Raw genomic sequence first — 25,858 nt, 5'->3', positions numbered from 1 at the left:
CAGTAATCACATTATTCAAGTTAAGAAAAACATTTACATATGCATCAATTCGGTCAGTAATCACATTATTCAAGTTAAGAAAAACAGGTCATGTTTGAATATTAGATGTTTGACGTCCTTTGATATTAGTATTTGGTAGTTATCGAATTGAAATTGTTATTTTTTTACAAAAATAATACAAGGTTTAAGAATAATATATCAAACAATTTCATTATAAACAAACGATTCAATCCTTTAATCAACTTCCTTCAATCCGCAAACCAGAACAGTTAATTCAATCCGTCAACTGCCGAATAGAATCAACATTTATATCAAATCCGAACGTTGATCCTTGATCCTCCCAGCACTGATATGCACACGGGGGAAGAAGATTTCAAAAAATAAAGTTGGTTGAAAAGGTCCAAGAAGAGTGGGGGTGGAGAGGGGGTTGTCAGAGTGTGAGTGAGTGGAGACTGAAGAGGCTGAACAGGTTTTCATAAATTATGGTGTTTGTCTGCCACTTCTAGCAACTCCGCCAAACAGTCCCCCTAGATATGCTCAGAGATGCTGAGCTGGTCAAACAGTGAGCATGTACAAAATGGAAAGCCAGGCTTTTCAAAACCACCCCTTTTTATATCCCACCCAAACGTGCGACCCCTACCAGTTTCACAACTTAGCACAGCCCCCAAACCCATAATTATATATTTTGCGGCCGGTACCAGGGGATAACCCAGAAAGTCCCGGTCATCAGAAACCCGGGATTTGCTGAAGTCCCGGTCACTTAAAAATGAGGGAAATATTTTATTTGAGCCCCGACTGATTTCAAATATCACTAAGACGGGTCATTTTAATTACTGGTTCAGTTACCTACTTGGGGTATTTACGGAAACAGTTTTATGTACTCCGGGAATAATAGCGGTGAAATATGTATCCTAAATTCAGTCTAGTACTGATTATTGCAGACTCTATAGGCCATAAATACAAGGGGCCTGGACTCACTACCTTAATGAGCTGGACAGTTGCAATACAAGTGTTATAAGCTATGGTCCCTCCAGTATGCTAAAACTACTAAAAGGAAATGAAGAAAATGACTCAACATACTAGTTGATAATGTTTACACCATTGTATTGTTCTTTTTAGGACTAGACACAAGACACCATGCCCCTCAGAAAGACACTTCTCCGGAACTTTTAGACCCACTGTCTTGCCATTATCTGCTAATGGGATGATGCATTTAGCACAACAGAACGATCAATTATTCCGTGAAAGAGCTAAAGTGCAAACCAGCAGTACTAAGAGACGACTTGTATCTTGTACTCTAGCTTAAGTAGAAAGAACTATGTCGTAACATGTTCTTACTTATGAAAGACGCGGAGGCTCCTGTAGCTGTAAGCCACATGCAAGCCAGACTGAATTTCAATGATTTTTCGAAACATTTATTTTCCAGATTCTTTCGCAGCTAGGTAGGGCTGTAGGGGTGTTCACAAAAGATATGCATACATGTTACTCTCCCTATAACGGCTATACTTAAACAAACCATATACAAATGACCAGCTCACATGATAATTCAAATGTTAAGGACTCGCTAATCACAAACTGTAGAATAGAAAGTCTTTAGCAAGAAAAAAAACAATACTTTAAAAATAGTTGATGTATGTGCAGAGAATTTGGTGCTACAGATCCCCCACTGCAGATAAAGTTACATATCTTGCAATCAAGATATGTAACATAGACAATTATTTGGGTCTTTTGGAAGGAAAAATATATCTGGGAGAATTTAATGGCAGTACCTCATAGGCTGTTTATAAAAAGTTAGTAAGATATCCATGTCATTTGATCTGGATCAAAGAGACGAGACTCAGCTCCCTCTTCAAGGAACAACAATCTCCTACAACCCGAATTTGTGTGGAAAAATGTGAGATTTGTATTGAACACAGAGATTAAGGCAGCAGAGCAAGTAGATAAGTTCATTGAGAGAGATGTAAAGTGACTATTAAGCAATACCTCATTAAACTTCCAAGTTGGATTGAAAATCATTAAGTGAGTCTGCTTCTCTATTTGCTAGATTAGGCATCAGTGCGCGACACTCCTGTAGTCCCTCTTTGAACTCTCTGGTCCTAAGCGAGTATAATGAGAGAGAAGAGGTGTGCCTTGGAATTCTTGTTTTTCAACTTTACTACTCCTCAGAGACTTGACTCGAAAAACTCAACACAAAAAGACATAGCTTCCACCAGTTCTTGATGGTCTAACAAATATCGTGATCCAGTCCCAGTGTCCCAACCATTCACTTTTTTCCAGCGTGATTTATAATGTTATCTCTGATCCTGTGAGTATCAAGTTCAGCTATACGGTTGTAATCTGCCATCTGCTAATACCATCCTTAGCCACAAAGCAATCATGATTATCAGGCATCTCCAAGGCCACATTCACAGCATCATCAATACACTCCACCTCAGAATGCTTGAAGGACCATTACAATATTAGCTGCTTAAACAACTGGTCACAGTCCCAGATGAGCGGATGCTAAATAATAATCACTCCGTCATGTAAATCACATCATTACATAGTTAATACTATATCACTATAAAGTTTTGTAAGGAAGATTATAACAGGGCACATTGTTATCACCAAAGCTCTTTCTATTATGTGCATCACATCAATTCTTGATTAATTTTCTAATTTCTTCTCTTTTTTTTTCCTAAGCCAGCACACTCCAAACACCCTTTTCTTGTACATTTTTTTCAATTCTGTAAGAATTACTTTAGCCATCACACCATTTCTCCCATTGTCATTCTATTGTGTGCATCACATCATTACCTGATTCGTTTCTTACTTCCATGATTTTTCTAAACCAGCACACTCCAAAACACAGAAACACATAATTAAGCCGAAGACAGAGATCTTCTGAACTAAAACAAGTCAAGGAGATGAACACATGATTAGATCAAAGACTTGAGACATGTGAGACTAAAATCATACTTTTCCCAAATTGCAACACCCTTGCTTTACAGGGATATGACCAAACTTTCCAGATATAAAGATATCACATGCTCTGCGAAAAACATTAAAAACTATAAAAAGCCACAAACAATTTGGTCTACTGGTTCCGGGCCTATAAAAATCCAGACTAGCTTATTTCTCGACATGGTATTACAAATAAGGGCAACCAGAATGATCATAAAACTCAATCATATACCTTTTAACTTGTTTACTACTTAGCCCTGATCCGTGTGTGTGTGTGTGTGTCACAGTGCATGCGTGCAGTGAAGAGTTCTGAAAAATATAACTTTCAGTAATATATGCCAGATTATTGAATTGGTGCACCGAAAATAAACACGGTCCACCATTATAAAGAAGTAGGAGCCAATCAAAATCCATCGAATTTATAGAATTTGGTGCTTAGTGTGTGCCCATGGGCACACACTAGAAAAACCGTTCTTTTATTTGGCATGTTCCTGTTCTCTTGGATAATTCTGTATTGGTTTCACTTTAACAAGATGTTTCACATTAATTGTTATGTCAGTCTGTAATATTTGTTTATTAATTGTAAAGTTGGTTTTTATTTAAGACTGAATCATATCAGGTGTTTGGCATACCTCAACTCCGGCGATATTGAGATTATCATCGAAATCTCCCCCAGTATAAAGCCTTTGACATGACAGTTCTGGAGTAATAGACTTCAGAGAGACTGCTTCTGCTTTTAATCTTGTTGTATAATTGTCTCATGTGAATACACTTAATTTCGTAACTCTGCTTGGTTTTTTGTGGCTGATGTAGCACTTTGAAAATACATAATCTCCTTCCTTTCATCCTCCCTGCGCCCAGGTGACATGGTGCATTACTCAATTAGTTTTCTCAGCTTCGCCACCTTTTACATGGGTAGTGTAGAGAACAGTGATCTTACACCTCTTTTGCATCCCATCCAGGACAACAGAATTGGTTCTGCCAGTCTTGTGCCAACAAACATTTGTAAGATCATCACCATGTATCCTTTTGACGCTTTCTTGTTCCAGTGTTATAGATACACTTCCATTTCGATAAAGAACTATGAAATAGTAGGATCAGAACTATGACTATTTTAACAAAGGAAGAAATAAAGGTCCTATTCAATTCCCAGGAGTACTGGCAGATTCTGAGGATGTTTATAACAAATTCCATCATCATTCTAAACAGTTGAAATAAACTCGTTGATGAAAGGATGACTTTCACAACACTGAGCACCAGATTTTGGAGGTAGATGAGAGGAGAAATGAGCTCTTGGCCAGGATAATGTTTTACGATTCTACAGACTACGGAGACATATCTACATGTAACAACTAATCAAGACTTACAAGTCTGCCGAAGTTTTATTCCCTAACTAGTATAGAGCCATGTGCATCTGTATTCCGTGTCTGTCATCAGATTACCCTCCACCAACTGACATTTGACAAATTCATAGAATCTGGAATTCAAACTGGAAAAAAAAACTATCGAAAACAGTACTTCCACAAAAAGCATACTTTCTGATTTAAATCACATTCCGGTTTAAAATGTAATGGCAAGAGTCATCTGTTACCTACTTACCTCATTCAAGTACCGAACCTGGCGTTCTCGCCCTACTACATCTTTCGTTCCACCCATTCCATCTCTAGTTTTCTTCCCAAAACTTCCATATAAGTCCAACGATACACCACTTAAGGAGGATCATAACTCATCTTACAATAATCACTCATTGTTTCCAGTCTAGTCCTTTTACACAACAATTGTCCTGGGTTCACCAAAAACTGTTACATGATTGTTAATGTTCAACTTCAACATTTGATGTTACTTTGTTTGAACACAATGATCTCTTGTAATCTTGATTCAATTACTATTCAGTTATCATATGAAATTTAATCTTAACACTTGCTACACACTGGGCCTAATTTCTAAAGCACAACAAACTTTAAATGCACTTCAAAAACTAAAATGCATAAAATCTCTTTCAAAAAAAAAATATAATTATTTCATCATACTGTGAAGCATAACTATCAGTGCCACTTACTGTTACTGTTAGTATAGGTCGTTGACTGAAATAACGCAACTAGTTTTTCTGAAACCAACTTAACTTATTTTGCAATTGCAACTAATACTGAATTTATTGTGCACAAACACACCAAAAAACTAATACGGAGCAAGAGTAATTGTCAAGAAATATAAAGGCATTTGCCATTGAAAACAACTCAAACTCATCAGTTTTAAATCGAATTTTCTAAAAAGTGACTTCTACCAAGGAACTTAAAAATTATTCCGATAGCATAAAGACACTAGAAATATAACAAAACATAAATGTCATTCCAATACCACAGTAGCCCCCAATGCCTTAAGCTGCTCTGAAACCGCCTCAGCTTCTTCCTTACTCAACCCTTTCTTAACCACAACCGGCACTTTCTCAACCAAATCCTTAGCATCCTTAAGACCCAAATCAGTAAAAGCCCTAACTTCCTTAATAATCTTGATTTTAGCAGCAGCATCAAATTTCTCAAGCTTCACGTCAAAAACCATTTTTTCAGTGGCAGCCTTGACCTCAGCAGCAGGCCCAGCAGAAACAGACCCGGATTGAAGACCAGCAGCAGCAGGCCCATATTTATTAAGACCCATCTTGTGGCGCATCAGAATGGAGTAATCATACATCTCAAGCTTGCTGAGAGTGAGAAGCTCATCCGCAATTCTTTGGAGTTTCTGGGTTGGGGCTTGGGGTTTAGTGAGGGTGCAAAAGGGTTGGCAGAGAGGGGTTTTGTGAGTGAAATGGAGGAGTCTTGACAGGGTTTTAGAAGCTACGGAGGTGGTCATTTTGTGTTTGTATAAAATGATACACAAGCTATAAAGATTTTGTGTGTATAAAATGCAGTGTTCTAAAAATCGCCGAGTCGGCCGAGTACTCATTCCGAGTACTCGTTTTTAACCCTTCGTCCGATCCGAGTTCCGAGTAATCGGGTTCAAAACCGATTTATTAAAAAATCGGTCAAAACTCGGTTTGACTCCGAGTACTCGAGGTCAAATCCGAGTTTGACTTATCAATTTTTTATTATTTTATTTGAAAATTATTTCAAAAGAGACTAAACGTAAATTTATATATGTTTTGATCTTTTTTTGCAAAGTATTGACATTAATTAGAAAGTATATGTGTCTTATCATTAAAACTTGTGAATGATTATTATGTCAAACACTATCAAACAAGTAACTTTTATTTGGACTTCATTATTTCAAGTGTGTTATAAATATATTAATATTATTAGATAATTTTATTATTAATCAGTATATAACTATATATAAGAGAAAAAATTAATTAAAAAAATACCCGATTAGTTATCCGATAACTCATTCCGAGTACTCTCCCGAGTTCCGAGTACTCATTTTTCTGGAACCAAACCGAGTTGGACCGATTTCCGATTTTTACAACCTTGATAAAATGATACAAAAGCTATAAAGATTTCATACTATATGAATTTTGTGGAATTTTTTGGAATATTTTAAATTTTTTGAAATCCCATCAAAATTCATGAGATTTTAAAATATTGTGCTTAAATCCTATCAACTCTGTGACATTTTATTAAGAATCCGCACAAAATCAAAATCACATATTATCCATTAAAATCCATAAACTAAAACCAATCCATTAAAATCCCAATCTCAATCGAATACAACCCTCTTAGTGAACACAAAAAAACATCGTCTAAAATAATATTCAGGTATATTAAATTTAGATAAAATTATATAAAAATAAATATATGAATTTGATAAATCAATTAAATTTATTAGCTATAACATAATAGAAATCACGTAATTTTAGTTGTGGCAAAATTAATAAAATTTATTGACCCTGCTATTCGACTATCAGGGATTGTTTAGCCGGCATTATTTTCCTCGACCGTCAGCGGCACAGATTATAATCTTGGCCACTGAATATTCATCCAGCGGCTCACAAATGATATGCTAGTTAAATCGACCTGACAGAGTGACAGTCGACTACGAGAGACGGGCGCCATACTTAAAATTAGAGATGGCAACAGGTCGGATCAGTTCGGATATCTGAGATATCTAAATTCAAATCCAAATCCAAATCCAGTCAGGTTTCACATATCAAATCCAAATCCACGGGTTTCAGATCAGGTTCTGGTTTGTTCTGATTTATCCAAAACCCGAATCCCGAAATGTAAATAGTATTGTAAAAATATTATTTTTGATTTTTCCGCCCTTGAATTTCATTATATTTTAAATTAAATTACGAGTGATTGACACTTTGCACCCCTTATGTTTAGACGCTTTTTCGATTTCGTCTCAAATAAATTTTTTTGGCAGTATGCACCCCAAAGTTTGAAAAACGCTTCGTTTTGCACCCTTTTGACCACTCTCCGTTTAATTGATCGTTAAAATTAACAGTTGTACCTTTTTCACTTTGCACCCCACAATTTTAATTTTTTTTCACGAGTATTTTGAGTATTTTTTTTCACTTTTCCTTCTCCACTATTTGTGCTGCTGCTTGTCCATCTTCATCCCCCACCTGTCCAGCCATGAATTTTTAGATCAATTTATACGCTACTTATCATTTGACTTGTTCATTTATTTAGATCAATTTTGTCAATAGTGTTGTCTAGCTAGATTCGATATCAGGAATAAAATTCTGCAAATGTTCATATGAATACCATAGCATTTCTATCCTCAGACACATGTACCAGTAGTTGCTCATAATATTATTCCAGATTTTGTAATCTATCATCCCTCAAATTAGTGAATCTCTTGTTAATTTTTAAGACAACCTCTTACTATATGGTCAAGTCTAAGATTGCTGGTGTCTGAACTCTACATGATGATGTACCGTATCAGATTTCACCATCATCAGAGTGCTCATTCAGGAGACACTCTTTCTATTTTAATATTAAAGTTTCGAAAATTGTCAAGTGTTAGGTAATTTATGAATACGAAGTGCTATATACAAATTACCTTCTCTTGATTTTATGTTCACAATTTTCAATTCCAGGACCGGTAAAATGACATTTTCATCTCATCAGAAAGAGGCTCGTAGATGCCGTGGCTGACATGTGTTCTGTTCTTGATGTGGAAGTGTGGCACAACCTGTGTTCGTACTCTCATATAGACAAGACGGAGGTGTATGTGTGGTTAAGTACCCTCTAAGGCGCCTCTCGACTTCTGCAGGTTTTGCTGAAGTAGGCCATCGAAATTTTAGAGTAGGGGATAAAGATCCCATCTGCACGTATATAAAAATTAACGATAGCACGCGTTGAACCTTTCCTGTTAGCTATTCTTGTCAACTCCTGTAATTAAAAATTAACATTAACCTCTTATCTCAAACACTTAATCTTATGTTTTCCTGTTCATTCAAGCCATACACCGAAAAATATTGAGTTGAGCGAGTTCATGATAGTGAAGAAGTAAAAGATGAAGTTCGGAAAAGAATTGAAATCGCAGATGGTACCAGAATGGACAGAAGCATACATTGGTTATGATTCTCTGAAGAATCTCTTGAAAGATATAAGTCATTTTCAAGAAAGATATAGAACAACACCTTTAGCTACTAATCCACCTGGATTAAGTCGAAAACTCACACTTTACAGAGCTTTTAGTGGCTTAACCCAAAGAACTGTTTCTCCAAGAACTCAAGACTTTGAAATCCAGCCCATTTATAGCCTTTAATTCATCAGCAGAAATAGTGGAGAAGGAAAAGTGAAAAAAAAAAAACTCAAAATACTCATGAAAAAAAAATTAAAATTGTGGGGTGCAAAGTGAAAAGGGTACATCTGTTAACTTTAACGGTCAATTAAATGGAGAGTGGTCAAAGGGGTGCAAAACGAAGCGCTTTTCGAACTTTAGGGTGCATACTGCCAAAAAAATTTGTTTGAGACTAAATCGAAAAAGCGCCTAAACATAAGGAGTGCAAAGTGTCAATCACTCTTAAATTACACTAATAATAAAGTATTACACACTAATAAAATCTCGAACCGTATTTACTAATTTCTAAACACAAATCTTTACTATGCAGAGTATGAAATTTTAAAATAATTTATTAGCTAAACGAAAAAGGACACTATCGCCCAAGAATATACACACTCACACTTTATCTATATATATTATAGACAAAATTTAGTATATTTAAAATTGAAAAAAAATATATTAGTATACTCTATACACACACACATACAAACATATATATTTGGATATTTGGATTTTTTCCGGGTTTCGAGTTTGGATCGGATTCGGATTCCGGGTCGGGTTTCGATATGGAATAACTAATATCCAAATTCAAATCCAAACCCGTTCGGGTCCGAAAATCAAATCCAAATCCAAATCCAAAATATCGAATTCGGTAAAATCCATTCGGGTCGACACGGTCGGATATCTATTTGGATCGAATTTTTCTGCCATCTCTAATTTAAAATCTATAAACCCGAAAACATAATATATCATATTTTAAGATTTTATTTCATCAACCTTACAATTATTTTGAAATCAAGTTATAATAATATTAGTTTCTTGTGTTTGACAAAAATTAACTTATTAATAATTGAATATAAATGTCTATTCTAAAATATCTTTTACTTAATAATTTATTTATCAACAAAAAAAGGGAAAAAATCGACAAAAATTTAAAATTAATTTTGATAACTTGAAGGATTTAAATTGATTATTAAACATGTTTCTTTTAAATTTAAAGAGGTCAGTGTGTCAAACCTTTCCGAATTGACACTAAAAATAATATATGTTATATTCTTATTAATATTATCATCATATTACTAGTTTTTAAAATAAATATAAATGATTTATGAATTACTAATATATATATTTTCAAATTAATAAATTCTCTATTAAGAGTCATAATTCGAATTATAAATGACAAAGGAAAAATCACACATGAATTTTTTAACACTAACTCAACCCGATCTACAACCCCATTAACACACCCAAACCATGAGCAGCCGGAGCCGAAACTTCCGCCGCCGCACCTCCGAAGACGACGGCGACGACGACGACTCCCAATCCAAACCCCCCTCCAGCACCACCCCTAAACCTCGAAAACCGCCGCAACAAACCCCCAAAAAGCTCCTCAGCTTCGCCGACGACGAAGACTCCGACGACTCCCCCTTCACTCGCCCCTCCAAGCCCTCTTCCCAGCCCTCCCGGTTCGCGAAATCTTCGCCGTCTTCTTCGGGGCACAAGCTCACTTCTGCCAAGGATCGTGCTCCGTTGCCGAAATCTTCGCTGGCCTCGAATGTGCAGCCGCAGGCAGGTACGTATACTAAAGAGGCTTTGTCTGAATTGCGTAAGAATACGAAGACGCTTGCGGTTAGTTCGAAGCCGCAGGCTGAGCCTGTTGTGATTTTGAAAGGGCTAATTAAGCCTAAGAGTAGTGATAATGATAATAATAATGATAATGATAATGGATTACGCGACGAAGGAAGTGATTTGGGTGATAAAGGAAGTGGGTATGGGAAGGAGGGGAAGAAAGGGGGTGAGGAGGGGTTGATTCTTGATAAGGCGGCGATTGCGGCGATTAGGGCGAAGAGGGAGAGGTTAAGGCAGGCGGGGGCGGTTGCGCAGGATTATATTGCGCTTGATGGTGGGAGTAATCATGGGGAGGTTGAGGGGCTGAGTGATGAGGAGCCGGAGTTTCGGGGGAGGATTGCGATGTTTGGGGAGAGGAATGATGGGGGGAGGAAAGGGGTGTTTGAGGATACGGTGGATGTGGGGTTGAAGAGGGAGGTGGTTGTTAGTGGGAGTGATATTGATGATGAGGACGAGGAGGAGAAGATTTGGGAGGAGGAGCAGTTGCGGAAGGGGGTAGGGAGGAGGACTGATGATGGGGCGAGTAGGGTTGTTAGTAATGCTGTTCCTGCTGTTCAGCAGCAGAATGTGATGTATCAGGCTGCACCGGCTTCGTATCAGTCGAGTGCCGGTGGATTGAGCATTGGAGGAGTGGGTGGCTCATTCCCGGGTTTGGATGTGTTGTCGATATCACAGCAGGCTGAGTTGTCCACGAAAGCGTTGCACGAGAACATCAGAAGACTAAAGGTTTGTGTTGTTCTTCTCGCTCTTGAGTGTTTCTTTTCGTCATTTAGATGTTTTTTCAATTAAAGGATGCCAATGTATTTTATATGCCCCGGTGCTCATTGAAATTGAAAATTTATTCTACCCATTCTATGGCTTCATTTGACCAAAATTCTTGAAACCCAGTAGCACTATGCAATACAAAAATTGTGAACAAAAAATATTAGAATCAACATTACATGAATTAAATGGCATAGGCTAGAATCTTTGCTACCAGGCCTCTTTTTTCTCCTCAAGTACCTGTATCGGGCGAAGTTTTACACTGTATTAACTATTATGTGCACTTCATGTTGCACCAAAAATATGAATTTATAACATATTACCAGAGGCCAGCTAATTTAGGTGATAAATCATTAGCAGAATTACTATACTCCAGACTGGGTATTTAAAACCAAAGAGATATTTTTGGCAACAAGAAAGTAGCTCTGCAGTCTTCATTATTCGCCTCTTTTTCTCTCTACAAAACCACAAATCATCAAATCCAGTATGTATAAGATCGTGTGGCAGCTATTGTTTACATTCTGGATATGTGCTTTTCATTGGACTATGTCTTGTTATTTGAATGCATATGCTTTAGTATTTCTTTGGCTGGCCTCTTGCAAATTTGTAAATAATTCATTGTGGAGATGCCACTTAACTTGTTACAATACAACTGATTCTGTGCACATAGTACGTAGCCACGAATCCATATCAGAATCCCCACTTTTGTGTTCAATATTTCGGGTCAATTTTGGGTCACTTCGGGTCGTGTTAAAAATGACCTACTTGAGTTCGTGTTAAACAGGTCAGTTTCGGGTAAATCAAGTACCTATCAGGTCAGGTTCGTGTCATAATTTCTCAACCCATTTCGGGTTCGGGTCGGGTTCGGGTTGGGTTAAAAAAAACTAGGTACATCCAACCCGACACGAACACGACCGGATACCTGGAATTGCCACCCCTAACTAGAAGCCCTGATTGAGTTTAATTTAGCTGGGGAATAGAGCTGTAATTCGAGTCGGGCGGCTCGCGAACTCGCCCGGCTCGAACTCGTTTAAGTAGGCTTGACTCGGCTCGTTTAAACGAGCCGAGCTCGGGCAAAGGTTCCGGCTCGTTTAATTAAACGAGCCGGCTCGACTCGACTCGTGAAAATAAACGAGCCGAGTTCGGGTAGAGGTTTAGACTCGATTAAGTGTAAAATTAAACGAGTCGCTCGCTTGACTCGCTAAAACCGGCTCGTTTAGCTCGAAACGGCTCGCTCGGCCCGAATTACGCACGGCTCGAAACGGCTCGCTCGGCCCGAATTACACCCCTACTGGGGAAGTTAAATATCCTCGCGAAAATATGCCACTTCAGTATTAGAGCCTATAATACTTCTCTTAGACTACCTACGTTTCAAAATACTTGTCCACCTTTGATGAAAAAAATTGTTTCAAAATATTTGTCTACTTACATATTCAATGTAAGTTCTTAAAAGAGTTTTTTTTGACCTATTTTTTATCAAGATTAATTTTAAACTCATTGGTTTGTATTTCTAAGACTAAATCTACAGTCTACACCACAAATAATTATACAGTCTACACCACAAGTAATTATTGAATCAATATGGTCAATGCAAAAATATGAATATACATGTCACTCTTTATCGATGTTTGAACTTCTTAATATGTGTAATTTTTTTTTTTTGAAAGTGGGGACAAGTATTTTAAAATTGAGGGAGTAATTAACTGCAGCTGATCTCATTTCCTTGGCTTTTACTTGCAGACACTAGTAAGTTTTGATTGTAAATACAAAGTAGGATAGTAGAAGAGAATTGACACTAGTTGTGTACAGTGTACACCCAACTGAGGTTTAGGTTGTTAATTTTAAACCAGCACAATAAATTCATATGGAGAAATAAGCAGTAAAAGTAGGGTAGATGTCTGGTCCAAAAAAGTTTGACAATAGCATATATGTGAACTCGTTGCAGTGAATATATGTATATTACTGTTCATTGCATTATAACTTGATCTATGCATAGTTTTGCACCAAGTGCCACAAAGGTTTCAATCTAATATGCAGTTCACAATTTTATATAATAATATATATCTTTTCAGGAAACTCATGGAAGAACAACGGCATCATTAACCAGAACAGATGAAAATTTATCAGCCTCACTGTTGAAGATCACCGAACTTGAAACTTCTTTATCTGCTGCTGGTGAGAAGTTCATCTTTATGCAAAAGCTTCGTGACTTTGTTTCGGTTATATGCGACTTTTTGCAGGTATGAGTTTGTATGATTTATGAACTGCTATAAATTGCACATTATTATATGTACACTAAGGTTGTGTTCACTTCATGGAATGGAATGAGGGGAGAATGGAATGAAACTATATGAACAAGTTTTATGGAGATTGGAGAAAGTATGAGGCAATAATGATTAAATATGAGTGAGTTAAAATTTTTCATGAAAAAGATGATAGGAAAAGATGATGAACAAATGGAATCAACATTCCTTTCAAAACATGTGGGTTAGATTTTTAGTTAAAATAGTTAGAATGGAATGAGGGAAGGAATGAAAATTATAAACAATTTCACTAATCACTCACAATTTATAATATAAATTTCATTCCATTCTCCCCTCATTCCATTCCATGAAGTGAACACAACCTAAAAATATACAACATATATACTTCACTGTTTTTAATTTTTAATGCTTCAGTCCCCAAGTATTTGTGTATATTGTATGCTTTTTTCGTTCTGAGATTTTGTTATTTAGAAGCCACTAGTAATTGGTAGGTGAGGCTTTTTCTGTTCATGTTTCTTTGCATATTATCATTCCTCAGTTTAATTTTATGCTTAAACTATTTTTTGTGTAATAACAACATATGCTATAGTTTCTTAGAATACAGCGATATAACTAATGCAATACCCTGAGAGCTATAAGCGTAGAAACACATTAAAACACATCTTTGTTTGTACATGTCAAATATAATTATAAAGGTCAAAGTTTTTGGTGGGGAATTCGTCTCTGACTCAGGGAATTAAAGATAAGCATCTATTGTAGTTTTTGACAGTGTGAAAGATCTAGCTCAATATTGTTGTGTCTTACACAACTTGTTGGACTGAATGTCTAATCAAAACAAATTAGGCGAGTTTTTTACATAATTTTAGTTTTAGTAGTAATCAACTTTGATCATATATTATGTTAAATTTGAAAGAACTATTCATCTTGAAATAAAAGGTATAAAATGAATTTGCAGTACAAAATTGAATTGTTTTTTCCTCAAAAGTATAAATAAAAGCATTGAATACTTGCATATTTAGTTAGAGCTATGCTTTGGATTTTAAACATAGCTGAATGATGAACTGATCGAATTTATCTCGGAATAAGTAGCTTTATACCATCTCATCTTCTGTATTTTCGTCGATTGTGTTGGAGATAGTATGCAATTCAGTGATTCTGATAATAAAACAAAATTCAGTACTTGCAAGATAGGTTGATGTCATTCTATTTTATGGCGTGAACATGATATTCGACTTTGCATTGCGGTTCTAATTTCTTAAAAATGATGTGTTTTATGCACTGTCTGTCTTCTTATCAGTAACTTCCCTATATTATCTGCTTTTAGGGTCTTCTCTTATTGACCGATCATTAACAATTTCGATTTATTCTTCCAGGATAAAGCTCCGTATATTGAGGAACTTGAATCCCAGATGCAAAAGCTTCATGAAGAACGTGCAGCAGCCATAGTAGAAAGAAGAACAGCTGATGGCAATGATGAAATGATAGAGATTGAAGCAGCTGTTAATGCAGCATTGGCAGTTATCAGTAGAGGAGGTAACAGTGCCACAATGTTGGATGCAGCTACCATTGCAGCTCAAGCAGCATCTTCTGCCTCCAGAGAATCAAGGAATCTTCCAGTGAAGCTCGATGAGTTTGGTAGAGATGAGAACCTTCAGAAACGTATGGACATGACACGGAGAGCAGAGGCCCGGAGACGCAGAAAAGCTCGGGCAGATTCCAAAAGACTATCGTCCATGGAACATGATAGTCCAAATCAGCCAATTGAAGGAGAGTCAAGTACTGATGAAAGCGATAGTGAGAGTACTGCGTATCAATCCAACCGTGACCAGCTTCTTCAGATTGCTGACCAAGTTTTCAGTGATGCGTCTGAGGAATACTCTCAACTTTCGGTAGTGAAAGAAAAGTTTGAAAGATGGAAAAGAGATTATCCATCAAGTTACAATGATGCTTACATGTCCTTAAGTATACCAGCTATTTTCTCCCCATATGTAAGGTTGGAGCTTCTTAAGTGGGATCCACTTCATGAAGATTCAGATTTTATTGATACGAAGTGGTACGTAAGCTCTGCTCAAATTCATTGAACCTCAGAGGAAGGCTTTCGTGTCTGTGCTCTTGTAGCCTACAGTTTAGTGGGTGAGTAATTGCTGACACGGTGAAAGATTCAAAAATGAACTTGAACCTGTGATAAAAAAAAATTAATGTAAATAAAATAAGTGGTCACCTTTCCACCATCTTTAACCTAGTCCCCATCCTTCCTTTTACTCATTGTCTCTCTCTGTCTCTCTTTTGGTTCCTCTGAGTCTTCCTGATGATCAAATGTGTCTTCTGTCTGTCTTTTAGTTGAGAAGATATATTTTTCATGTGTCTGAATATCCTACTATCTTCTTTAGTTATGTAATCTATACCCTAGGACTAAAAGCTTCCATTTTTCAGGCATTCCTTGCTTTTTGATTATGGTATTCCAGAAGATGATGCTGATGCTAATATTATACCTGAACTGGTGGAAAAGGTTGCAGTCCCCATTTTGCATCACCAAATTTCATACTGCTGGGACATGCTCAGTACGCGTGAGACAGAGTATGCTGTTACAGCAACAAGCTTGGTCTTTAGATATGTTCCACTGTCAAGCAAAGCTCTTGGAGAATTAGTAGCTGCTCTTCGTGATCGACTGAGTGATGCTGTATCTGAGCTGACGGTATAACTTCCAACCTGTTGCTGTGTATCATGTTTGTTTGTCTAGAGTATACTTCACACTTTATGATTTATACAACACATAATACTAGTTTATATCCCGGGTTGAACTTTAAATTTATTCTCTTAGTATTTATATTACTATATTTGTATATTAATTTTTTTATTTTTATTTAATATTTAAGAGATGTTGTATTAAAGTAGTATGTATCTTATAATCAGAATAGCTCTTAAAATAAATAACCTACTTAAATATATATTTAATAATTAAGTCCATCAAAATAAATTTGAAAATAAATATGCCTAAAAAATGTGTTTTGATTAAGATAAAATAGGTCTGTCAAAATAGATTTTAAAATGAAGAGGCCCGTAAATTGGCCCAAATACTGATTGACACAGGGTTTTAATGTTTTGGCTTTATTATTATACTATAGATTCATATATATTGACCAATATACTTCAATTCTAATGATTATTAGGTGCCAACTTGGAACACGCTTGTCTTGAAGGCTGTGCCTAATTCAGCAAGAATTGCAGCATATAAGTTTGGCGTTTCTGTGCGTTTAATGAGAAATATTTGCTTGTGGAATAAAGTTCTTTCAATGGCTGTTCTGGAGAAGATAGCACTTGATGATCTTTTGTCCGGAAAGGTTCTTCCACATCTTCGAAGCATTCAGTCAAATGTTCATGATGCAGTGACAAGGACAGAGAGGATTATTGCTTCATTATGTGGGGTGTGGTCTGGTTCAAGTGTAACTGGCGAGAGAAGGTATTTTTTATGTAGTTATTTTACAATCTGTCTTTTTAACTTTACTATATATATTGTATAATAGTTCTGAATTTAGCAACTTCATGTGGTGCGAAATGTTTCTTAGTCTCTTAATGTAAACTAAAAGCTTTATAATGAAACATAGCCTGGTTTGAGCTGCCAGCAAGGCCAAGGGCACTATTCTCTAAGAGGCAAAAGATTAAGGAGAATATATGTGTATTGTTGTCTTGCACTCAATCTATTCACCAACCCTGATTTAGTGAGTTTGAACTTTGAATCATTCGTTAGTGTTTTGCGCATGCGTTTAATTTTTTTGTGAGCATGCAGAATTAACACTAATCATGTAGATCGACAGAGACTTGTTTTTGCATCTTTCTGGCTCTGGTTAATCTGAAATTGGAATCTCCGTAGGCAACTCCTTAAGTTTACAGTTTTTTTAATATACCTACATCCCTTGTAGGAGTAGGAATGCTCATGTTCGTGCACACTTGAAAAAAATCTTTTTCAGGTAAAATAATTGTTTTAATTATTCCAATGCAGTCTAAAGCTGCAGCCACTGGTGGATTACTTGCTTGTACTTGGAAGGATACTGGAGAAGAAGCATAAATCTGGTGGGATGGAAATGGGAACAAGTGGACTTGCTCGTCGGTTAAAGAAGATGCTGGTTGAGCTCAATGAATACGACCATGCCAGGGCAATATCTAGAACTTTTAATCTCAAGGAGGCATTGTGATGGGCATGAGATTTTAGTTTGTATTAAAAGCTGCATGTTTCTGCATCTTGGATAGAGCTCGAGGTTGTAAAATCTTGTAGAATTTTGAAGATGATCTAGGATACTACTACTTATGACAACTGTTTAGTTATAATCTTACATTGAGCCGAAGAACTTTCTATTTCTTTAAATAGTTTCAAGTGAAAAAGGAATCCCCTTTTATTTGCTTTTGGCACTTCAGTTATTAGAATTTTATAGTAAACACTTGGTTTCATGGAGTTTGATGTAGTCATTTTGAGTTTGCTTAGGAAATCATGCCAGTCAAGGCTGCCATTGTTTTTTTGCTGATAGTTTGGTAAGGAAGAGAGTTTGACTTTTAAAATGTGAGGAATAAGAAAGATATGTTGTATGTATGTATAAAATATTAATGGTCTGTTTAGTGTGTTGATGGGCACAATAACTACTTTTTATTTAATTGACATTTTCTTGTTGACAGGGATTTTTATACATATACAGATAATAATGAGATTAGAGCCAAATTTTTGTTGGAGATTTTTATACATATTCGGAGAATAATGAGATTGGAGGTTGTAAAATTTCATTTGTCACCTAGTTAAAAAGTGGTTATTGTTGTGTCCCTGTACAATATACACACTGAAAAGCCCGAATATCAATACTGTGTTGATGCAAAGCAACTGTAGTCCCAAATCAAGACTGCAAGTGTCAATGTTGTTCCTTAGCTTCCATTTTACAACACTTTATGTTGTATGCACTGACAAATTTATATATTCTGAATGAGGAGCTGACTAGGCATTGTCACTGCCATAGTAGATTTTCCTCCTATAGATTGCTGATCCTCAACTGGAAAATTTTCAAATGACAAAACCTGAATTAGAAATCTAAAGTTCTGCAAGAACTATTTTGCATTCCTAAATACTTTCAATATGTACAATTACCAAGTGTGCTGTCAAACTTGAGATAAAACTGTTTACAATAGAATGAATGAACAGAGGAAAAAAAGCTTATATACAAATGCAATCAATCGATGATAACTTTACAGAAAGATCATACATTTGTTTGAATTATAGATACATACGGCTAAACTTCATCTACACACAGGCGCTGTGCAATATAAATGCGGCAAATGGGGCACCTTTTACACCTCTGGCAACAAGATCTGCAAGCCGTTAATATGCAATTAGCCACTTAAAATAACAGAGGGACACTTCAGATGCTGCCAGTGAAGTAAAAACTATGGTAACACGACTAAAGATGTGGAGATATAGATATAAAAGAATGGCATAGCTTCCTGAAAGAACTGCAACCATTACAAGTCCCTTGAGCTACTATTATAGTAATATCCTATTTATACCTGCAAAGGATGCGATGCCTGCACGGGAGCAGAACCACATTTATCTGCTCTTCAAAGCAAACTTGACATAGAATTTTTTCCTGCTTAACCATTGAAATTGACGCATCATTGTAGGATACATTAAAACAAAATTTTCCAGAATATTAGCACAAGGATTAACAAACAATTATTCCCAATTACTCGAGAGTTCACATGTTCCAGATTTCTGGTGGCCAAGCAAAAGGCTGGCCGATTTAAAAGAATTTACATAAATCATAGTAAAAATCAGAAAATATTAGGTATACTAGAATGCCAGTGTTTTGGATTCCTAGCAATTTAAGGGTACATAAATATATCAATGGTTTCTTACTTCAGCCCACTTAAAAGTAATCCACCTGAGACCTAAGCAAACATCTAATACAGCCAACGATTTGGTGTAGATATTTCAATACCTAGCAATCAATATTTTACTTAAAACCAGTACATGACCTGGTTATTTTTAATCGTGCCAAGGAAATCTTATTAACTAACAGGAGAAACTGACAAACAAATCAACCTAACATATCTTGAGAATTTGGCAGCAAAACATATGTACATATAGAAAGAGAGATGAAATTATGAATTGGGTAGTTCAAGTGTTACTTAAGCAGCAATGTTGATATATTTGTAAACTCTCATGAACAAAAGCTTCAAAATTTGCATATCAGAAAATTGAACTTGAGCTGTTAAAATTTACATTTTGAAGTCTCTCGTACTCCTCTTGACTGAATTTCCTGATCTCTATTTGCTCACCAAGTGCTGCTTGTAGTTTTGAAATCTGGAAAAACAAATTTAAGCATGAATATCAGGAAGATTAAGGATCTAAAGCACTGAGTTTTCGATTTTAAAGAAGAAGGTATAATTCATTGAATAATAAATGAAACATTAAACTTTACTTCCTCAGCAAGGCTTGCTTTAGACATTTTCTTGACGGTATCAGGTGAGAATGTACTGTACCTGGATATAGGCAAGTCAAAGTATTATCAACCTACAAAGTCTAGGAGATGTTATACTTTCCTGAAACTATTTTTACTATTTAGTCATCTGATGACAATGAACAGTGTCACCATTTATTTGTAATAATAGCTACCACTGCTACACCTACCACTAGCAGCAATAATCACAGCTATAGCAATTAGCACAATGTTCATCCAAGTTCCCTTCCCCTTGTAATTTCTATATTAAGAATCTGAAATCTAGACATAAAATTGAAATCAGCATCTGACACCTATCTTCACTGTCCATGTAACCAACAATCTCACAGAGATGCATCAATTATACAGATAAAGATACTAGGAAAGCCAAGGGTGATGGAATAGCCTAGCGGTAGAGGCTTATCCTCGAGAATGATCTCAGATTGGATACTACTCCTTGAGCTTATAAGCCTTACTCGGAAAAAAAACACTGGAAAAAACTGACCGTTTACTATTTAGATTATAACTTATATATACGAAAAAGGGAAATGTTTCAAGAAGCCTAACCCAGATAATCCAGCAGAGTAAAGTCTAGCATGTTCCTCTTTACTTCCTTCATCAATTGACCACCAGCCCAGTAACCTTCACAATCAAGATCCATAAACTATTTAGCAATGCCTGTATTACTATAATGAGTGATGACTCGTCAGCTGGAAACAGATATGTTATTTCTCATTCAAAATGCAATCATTACCTTGATCCATGGTGCATAAATGCAAATAAATCATCGGCTTTTGAAGATTTTTTTAAAAAATCTGGTGAACCATCTCCCCTATGTAGTATAAGTATGATATTTTCCACAAGTCTATATACAGCAAAGACTAATCCAGCTCCTTGAAGCAACAAAAGAGGAGAAAAGACAAATGGCACCGAGAAGTGTCTAGAGAAAGACAGCTGTACCGCGAAAGCATAACTTTTTACTCATGAGCTAATCCATGTAAAAAAACCATATACGCAGGAGCAGATATGCACAGTTCATCCTCATATACCTGTAATCGAATAAATAGAAGGATCTGAAACACGATCAGTGGAACTTTCATAATATGACCACCAATATCCTGCAAACTGCGTCTTCTACTCTGCTCATCCCCTTCAGTTGAAGTAATATCCAAGCCGGAATAACAATCAAGATATCCAGAAATTGCAAAATTTGAATTGGTTGTGCTATACTGAGAATGTCTGTGTATTAAAGGATTATGCCAATTTGTGCAAGTAAAAAAAGCAAACAACTGAGCAAATCTGCAAAGTAAACACAAAAAAAAAATTAGAAAATTCAAATGAAAAGATAGAGCAAGTGATACAACCACAAAATACTAAAAACAGACACAGTAAACATTACCCGTAATTTAGAAATATTTCCCACCAAAAAATAAGCTCCGACTCATCTGCACGCATATCCAAGAGAATAATGATGGGGTCAAAATATATATCATTACAATATACAATTTTTTTTTTACGTTTAAACAAACAAGAAGCAAAATATGTCTACTCAATTTAAAAAATGAAGATCACATGTTACAAAAAAAAAAGGGACTTCTTCCATACTTGAGAGACCAAGCGGGTAGTACACAGAATTTTAATAATTTTCTCCAAACAATTACTGAAAGTTGACAAATAACTAGTTTTGGTTTTTAAAATATTTTTTCAATACGAAGTATCACAGAGAGTTATGGTTCTCCATATAATGAAGAAACCTAATATTGATTACTTATCCTCCTAAACTAACCAACTTTGTGGAGCTGGAGCATTGCATTACAACCACTCTACTAGCCTTTCTTCTAGCTTCACACAGGGATTCAAACTCACGTCACTTTACTCTGTTGAAGTGCCTGCTAAGTCCTGACTCAATCTAGCAAAAATATAAATTCATTCCAATATACACAAGCACTCATGCAATAATGCTGACTATGCTGGTAAACAGGTAAGTTCCCCTCCAAGGGCGCATAATAAACTTAAACTAAACACTATCATTTCATCGTTGTATAACTCCAAAACATGCAGAAAGGAAATAGAGTTTATGCAATCATGGTTGTATATACAGGCCTCTGACAGTACACATCTGAATTCTTCTGGAAAGCACGTACATTGAACCCTTTACTGTTATTCATAAAGACAACAACCATATTGTTCAAAAGAGAGAAGTTAACCTTTTCCTAATGCAAAAAATTGATTTACTTTTAAATCTTCCCCAATAGTTAATGATATAATGTTATAGAAAGGACAAATAGACAATCAAAACAATGGGGGATTTGATGTTAAGTATATGATGCTTGCATCACTTCCACGTCAGAATTGAAGGAATCAACCATCTAAAAGGGATTTTTTTTAATAAAGGTAGTAGAGTTATAACTCCAGCTATAGTGAAAATACAAAAGTTATAATTTGTATGCCATAGAAAGAAATTACCGCATAGCTTTAAAAGTGTGAATGTTGTTGCAGCAATGAAGAAGATCATGGAGAAGGCAATCCAAAGGTGCTGTGATGATGATTATGAGCCAAGTTATCAAGTGAGGAAGGAGATTATCATATAAAAAGCAGAGACCTTGACCTAACAATGTCAATTACAGACTTACAGGAAGGGCCTTTAATATTGCAGCATCAGCCACGGTAACCTCATCACCAGGAAGTAAAGCCTTGAACATTCTAAAAACGAGAAAGAAGTGGTTACACAGGTGGGAGCAGACTTTGTTTAAGAACTGGGAAGTTGGAAGTAAACTTCTTAATAATCAGTTGACAACAAAAGAAATCCCAAGTAAGCAGACATTAAAGATCACTTTTATGTGAATTTATATCATGTTTCTAATTGAAAACATTTGACAGGTTGCAGTTATGCATGTGAGTGCTTTAAAAAGAGCTAAATAACACGATATTGCCAAACATCGGCAACATACCTAACATTATCTATGAAAATCGCTGTTTCAAGAGCCAGCAAGGGAGAAAAAACAATCTTCAAGTTTAGACCTGCAGTATGTCAGTCGACAAGCACATAATAGTAGCAAGAACTTGATCAGTTAGAGCATAAAAGAATAGGCTGCTTCAGCCTAGTAAAGTAATAATGACAAGACTAATTCAGTACAGAAATTCTAAATATTAACCCTTAATAAGTTTTTAACTTGAACCATATAATACCAATAGTTAATTAGAATTGCCTTCTTACCATAACTGCCTCCCAGATATATACAGAGGAGTAATTCAAAAGCAACAAGCAGCGGAGTTGCCACAATGGAGTGAAATGGTGCCCACTGCCCAAAGAGAATGATATAAGTTATTTACTAAATTACTTGTGAAAGATATATTCACTATATAACTTAACATAATATAAGCGACTTAAGATGGCATAAATAATTATGAGCAGTTCCCTACATAACGATCACAAGGGAAAAGTGGGGCAGGTATTGAGAACCTGCTACGTGCAACAACAACATGAAATAACCAGAGGGGGGTAAAAACAACCCTGCAAAATAATACAAAGCAAAACAATGAGTTTGTAAAATAAACTAGTCCAATATTTACCACCTATGTAATGAACAATCATGTATTCAGCAAAAAAAATGGTTTGGTATATGGCTGCAAAAATATTTACAATTTTTTGGGGAAAGGATGTTATTCACAAAACATAAATAAATATATGATAGACTGAGAACAGAGCCATATCAATGGGCAGGAAAGCTTTTGAATATGTTGATATTTTACTTTATGTAAAGGTTTCTTCCACCAAAAATGGTCTATAGGAAAAGTCGAATACTGATAATAAATTAATAATAGTCCATTGACACAACCCTTTCTGATGTACTATATTCAACACAATTGCAACTTAATTAAATTTGATGGTCTAAATAAAGTATGTTCCTATCATACAATTGCATCTGGTATGTAATTTCAGTTTAATCCCGATTTGCTCATTTAATGAAGTAAAATTTAAAAGCCTACATACTGGGGATATAATCTGGAGATCATATGCTATTTTTTCTCATTTACATAATTGAGTTGTAAAACGTCAGGTCACAGTATAACTTATAAACTAAATTTATAGCAAGGCAAGATAGTTATAGATCAAAATCATCAATCCTACTAAACAAACGATGACAAAAACTGCAGCCTCGATTGTCTAGTAGATTGGTAGCATTGTCAACCTTTAATGTAATGTATATAAGCAAGCACATCAGAACAGATTACTTGCCGTATATCACCAATGAGGACCCCAATAACTACCTAGCACCAGCGGATGTCATTACCAAAACAAAAACTTCAATAAGTAAATAGATTCAACATAAGAGTCTAATAAGAGAATCCAGATGTTGTGATGCACACACATGTGTACCTATAATCCTATAAGCTATAGGTAAAAGTATCACAAAACCCACTACAACAAACACGGCATCTGCCAAATTAATTAGCTCAAAAGAGTAAATTGTCCTGATTTTTTTTTTTTTTTGGACAGAAAATTGTCCTGAATTTTATTTAAATGAATCATACCAAAACCACGTCTGGAAAAATAAATTTCAGATAATCACAATGAGCAATTCAGTTATAATGTCATAGTATTCAAATTCCTACTTAAAAAATTAGTCGACAGTACACGAAAGACTAATAAATATAAAACTAATATCCAACTTTAATAATTGGTCAAGCGTTCTCCGATTTTAACAAGAGGTCGATGGTTCAAGTCTCTATTTCCGACTTTTAATTAAGAGGTCGAGTGTTCAAGTCCCGGCACATGACTACTTAAACATATGCAAGTGATCATTTCATATATGTATACACACACAAAACATGATGTAAATGCCTAAACATACAGTTATCATTTTAATTTTAATACAGTGACAATAAAAAGAGGAGAAGAGAGGAAACGAACCACCAAGAGAAAGACGCGACGTCGTTGGTTAGGTTAAGAACAAGCAAAACAGTGAAGGAGAAGAGCAAGGCGTGTGCCGCAACTAATTGTAGAGAGTTTGCTACTTGCCTCCAATTCAGTTCTCTCCCGTGCTCCTCCATAGTCATTGTGTGTGTGAGAGAGAGATGGTATACAGAGAGAGATGGAGAGAGAGAGATTATATACAGAGAGAGATGGGAGAGAGAGATACAAAAAAAGATGAAATAGAGAGAGAGAGAGAGTGGGAGGTCGGAGAGAGAGGGAGTCAAAGTATGAGCTCTCACGCAAACGGCACTGTGTGTGTATTGTATATTTGTATGTATATAAAATGATCAAGTGTTAGTTTAAATGAAGAAACTAGCATGAATATACTGTACTTTAATGATGTTGAGGAATCTGCGTACAGTGCATCCATGTTCCGTTGCACAAACAGAATGAATCGCCCTTGTCACCTGCTCAGAATGTTAATGCACATAATATCATGGGCCCAACCTGATTTAACACTTCGACTTAGTTCGTGTTCGATTCCTGTCCAGTTTTGTATTGGGCTATTTCACAAGACGTACTCCAGTTTGGGCTTTTCAACTGAAAAGTTTGTCCATCACTTTCTCGCAGAAAAACATAAAATGTGTGCATCCACATTCACACTAGCTGTTGAACATATAAAATAAGAATTAACTGAAGCAAAAATTAACTGAAGCAAAAATTAATGATGATTTTATAATAATTAAAATTTTTGATTAGTTTGATAAGTTACGGAACATGATCGATCAGTAAAAACAATACCAATTACTTTTCCTTTTTTCATAATCCATCCATTTTTAAAAAATTATTAATCGCTTCGGTCTCATTTAAACGAGTATTATGTCCCATAAATTTTGTCGCTGATGAGTATTTCTAAATATTTTTTATCAAATTTAATTGATAGTGTATAATTAGCTACACTTAATTCTTTTTTAATATACCATCAACTTCCTCCGAGTATCCGAGCATTTTAACGATAAAAGCAAGTCATATTTTCCAGATCTGCAATATTATTTACTATTTCAGACTCTTCAAATAAACTTAAATCAACAACCCAAGTATTAACATAATTAAATAAAAACAGAAAGACATAAGTAGAG

At 35.7% G+C, this 25,858-nt stretch overlaps 3 protein-coding genes across 13 annotated transcripts; 1 reads left to right on the top strand and 2 right to left on the bottom strand.

Annotated features, from left to right (window-relative positions):
• Positions 1 to 1,583: 1,583 nt before the first annotated feature.
• LOC108200730 (uncharacterized) lies at positions 1,584 to 5,825 on the bottom strand. Of its 5 annotated transcripts, none has more exons than XM_064085633.1 (3): positions 3,576 to 5,825; positions 1,984 to 3,031; positions 1,584 to 1,867 (listed from the first exon to the last, which is right to left on the bottom strand). In XM_064085633.1, exon 1 carries the CDS (start codon positions 5,788 to 5,790, stop codon positions 5,290 to 5,292), a length of 501 nt encoding a protein of 166 aa, XP_063941703.1. In that variant the 5' UTR covers positions 5,791 to 5,825; the 3' UTR covers positions 1,584 to 1,867; positions 1,984 to 3,031; positions 3,576 to 5,289. The 5 variants fall into 5 exon arrangements, with proteins under 5 accessions (XP_063941703.1, XP_063941704.1, XP_063941705.1 ...); XM_064085634.1 differs by having other exon boundaries at positions 1,984 to 2,502; XM_064085635.1 differs by having other exon boundaries at positions 1,984 to 2,439.
• A 4,039-nt stretch (positions 5,826 to 9,864) lies between these two features.
• Positions 9,865 to 17,725, top strand: LOC108202533 (transcriptional repressor ILP1). Its single transcript, XM_017370972.2, has 6 exons — positions 9,865 to 11,025; positions 13,134 to 13,301; positions 14,699 to 15,378; positions 15,759 to 16,020; positions 16,496 to 16,785; positions 17,326 to 17,725. The coding sequence occupies exons 1-6, from the start codon at positions 9,925 to 9,927 to the stop codon at positions 17,516 to 17,518; spliced, it is 2,694 nt and encodes an 897-aa protein (XP_017226461.1). The 5' UTR covers positions 9,865 to 9,924; the 3' UTR covers positions 17,519 to 17,725.
• Positions 17,726 to 18,085: 360 nt separating this feature from the next.
• Positions 18,086 to 25,175, bottom strand: LOC108202534 (uncharacterized). 7 transcript variants are annotated; one of them, XM_064085611.1, is made up of 15 exons: positions 24,717 to 25,175; positions 23,225 to 23,315; positions 23,019 to 23,103; positions 22,753 to 22,822; positions 22,435 to 22,504; positions 22,268 to 22,337; positions 21,201 to 21,246; positions 20,851 to 21,100; positions 20,556 to 20,755; positions 20,369 to 20,443; positions 19,784 to 19,844; positions 19,585 to 19,665; positions 18,870 to 18,952; positions 18,569 to 18,674; positions 18,086 to 18,358 (listed from the first exon to the last, which is right to left on the bottom strand). In XM_064085611.1, the coding sequence occupies exons 1-14, from the start codon at positions 24,860 to 24,862 to the stop codon at positions 18,596 to 18,598; spliced, it is 1,407 nt and encodes a 468-aa protein (XP_063941681.1). In that variant the 5' UTR covers positions 24,863 to 25,175; the 3' UTR covers positions 18,086 to 18,358; positions 18,569 to 18,595. The 7 variants fall into 7 exon arrangements, 5 of the variants coding, with proteins under 5 accessions (XP_063941681.1, XP_063941682.1, XP_017226463.1 ...); XM_064085612.1 differs by having other exon boundaries at positions 18,594 to 18,674; XM_017370974.2 differs by lacking the exon at positions 18,086 to 18,358 and having other exon boundaries at positions 18,403 to 18,674; positions 18,870 to 18,949; positions 24,717 to 25,173.
• Positions 25,176 to 25,858: the final 683 nt, after the last annotated feature.

Source organism: Daucus carota, chromosome 9 (genome assembly GCF_001625215.2).
Source record: "Daucus carota subsp. sativus chromosome 9, DH1 v3.0, whole genome shotgun sequence".
In the NCBI taxonomy this organism is placed as follows: domain Eukaryota; kingdom Viridiplantae; phylum Streptophyta; class Magnoliopsida; order Apiales; family Apiaceae; genus Daucus; species Daucus carota.
The sequence above is the reverse complement of the archived record's forward strand: the minus strand, read 5'-3'. Positions and strand labels throughout refer to the sequence as shown.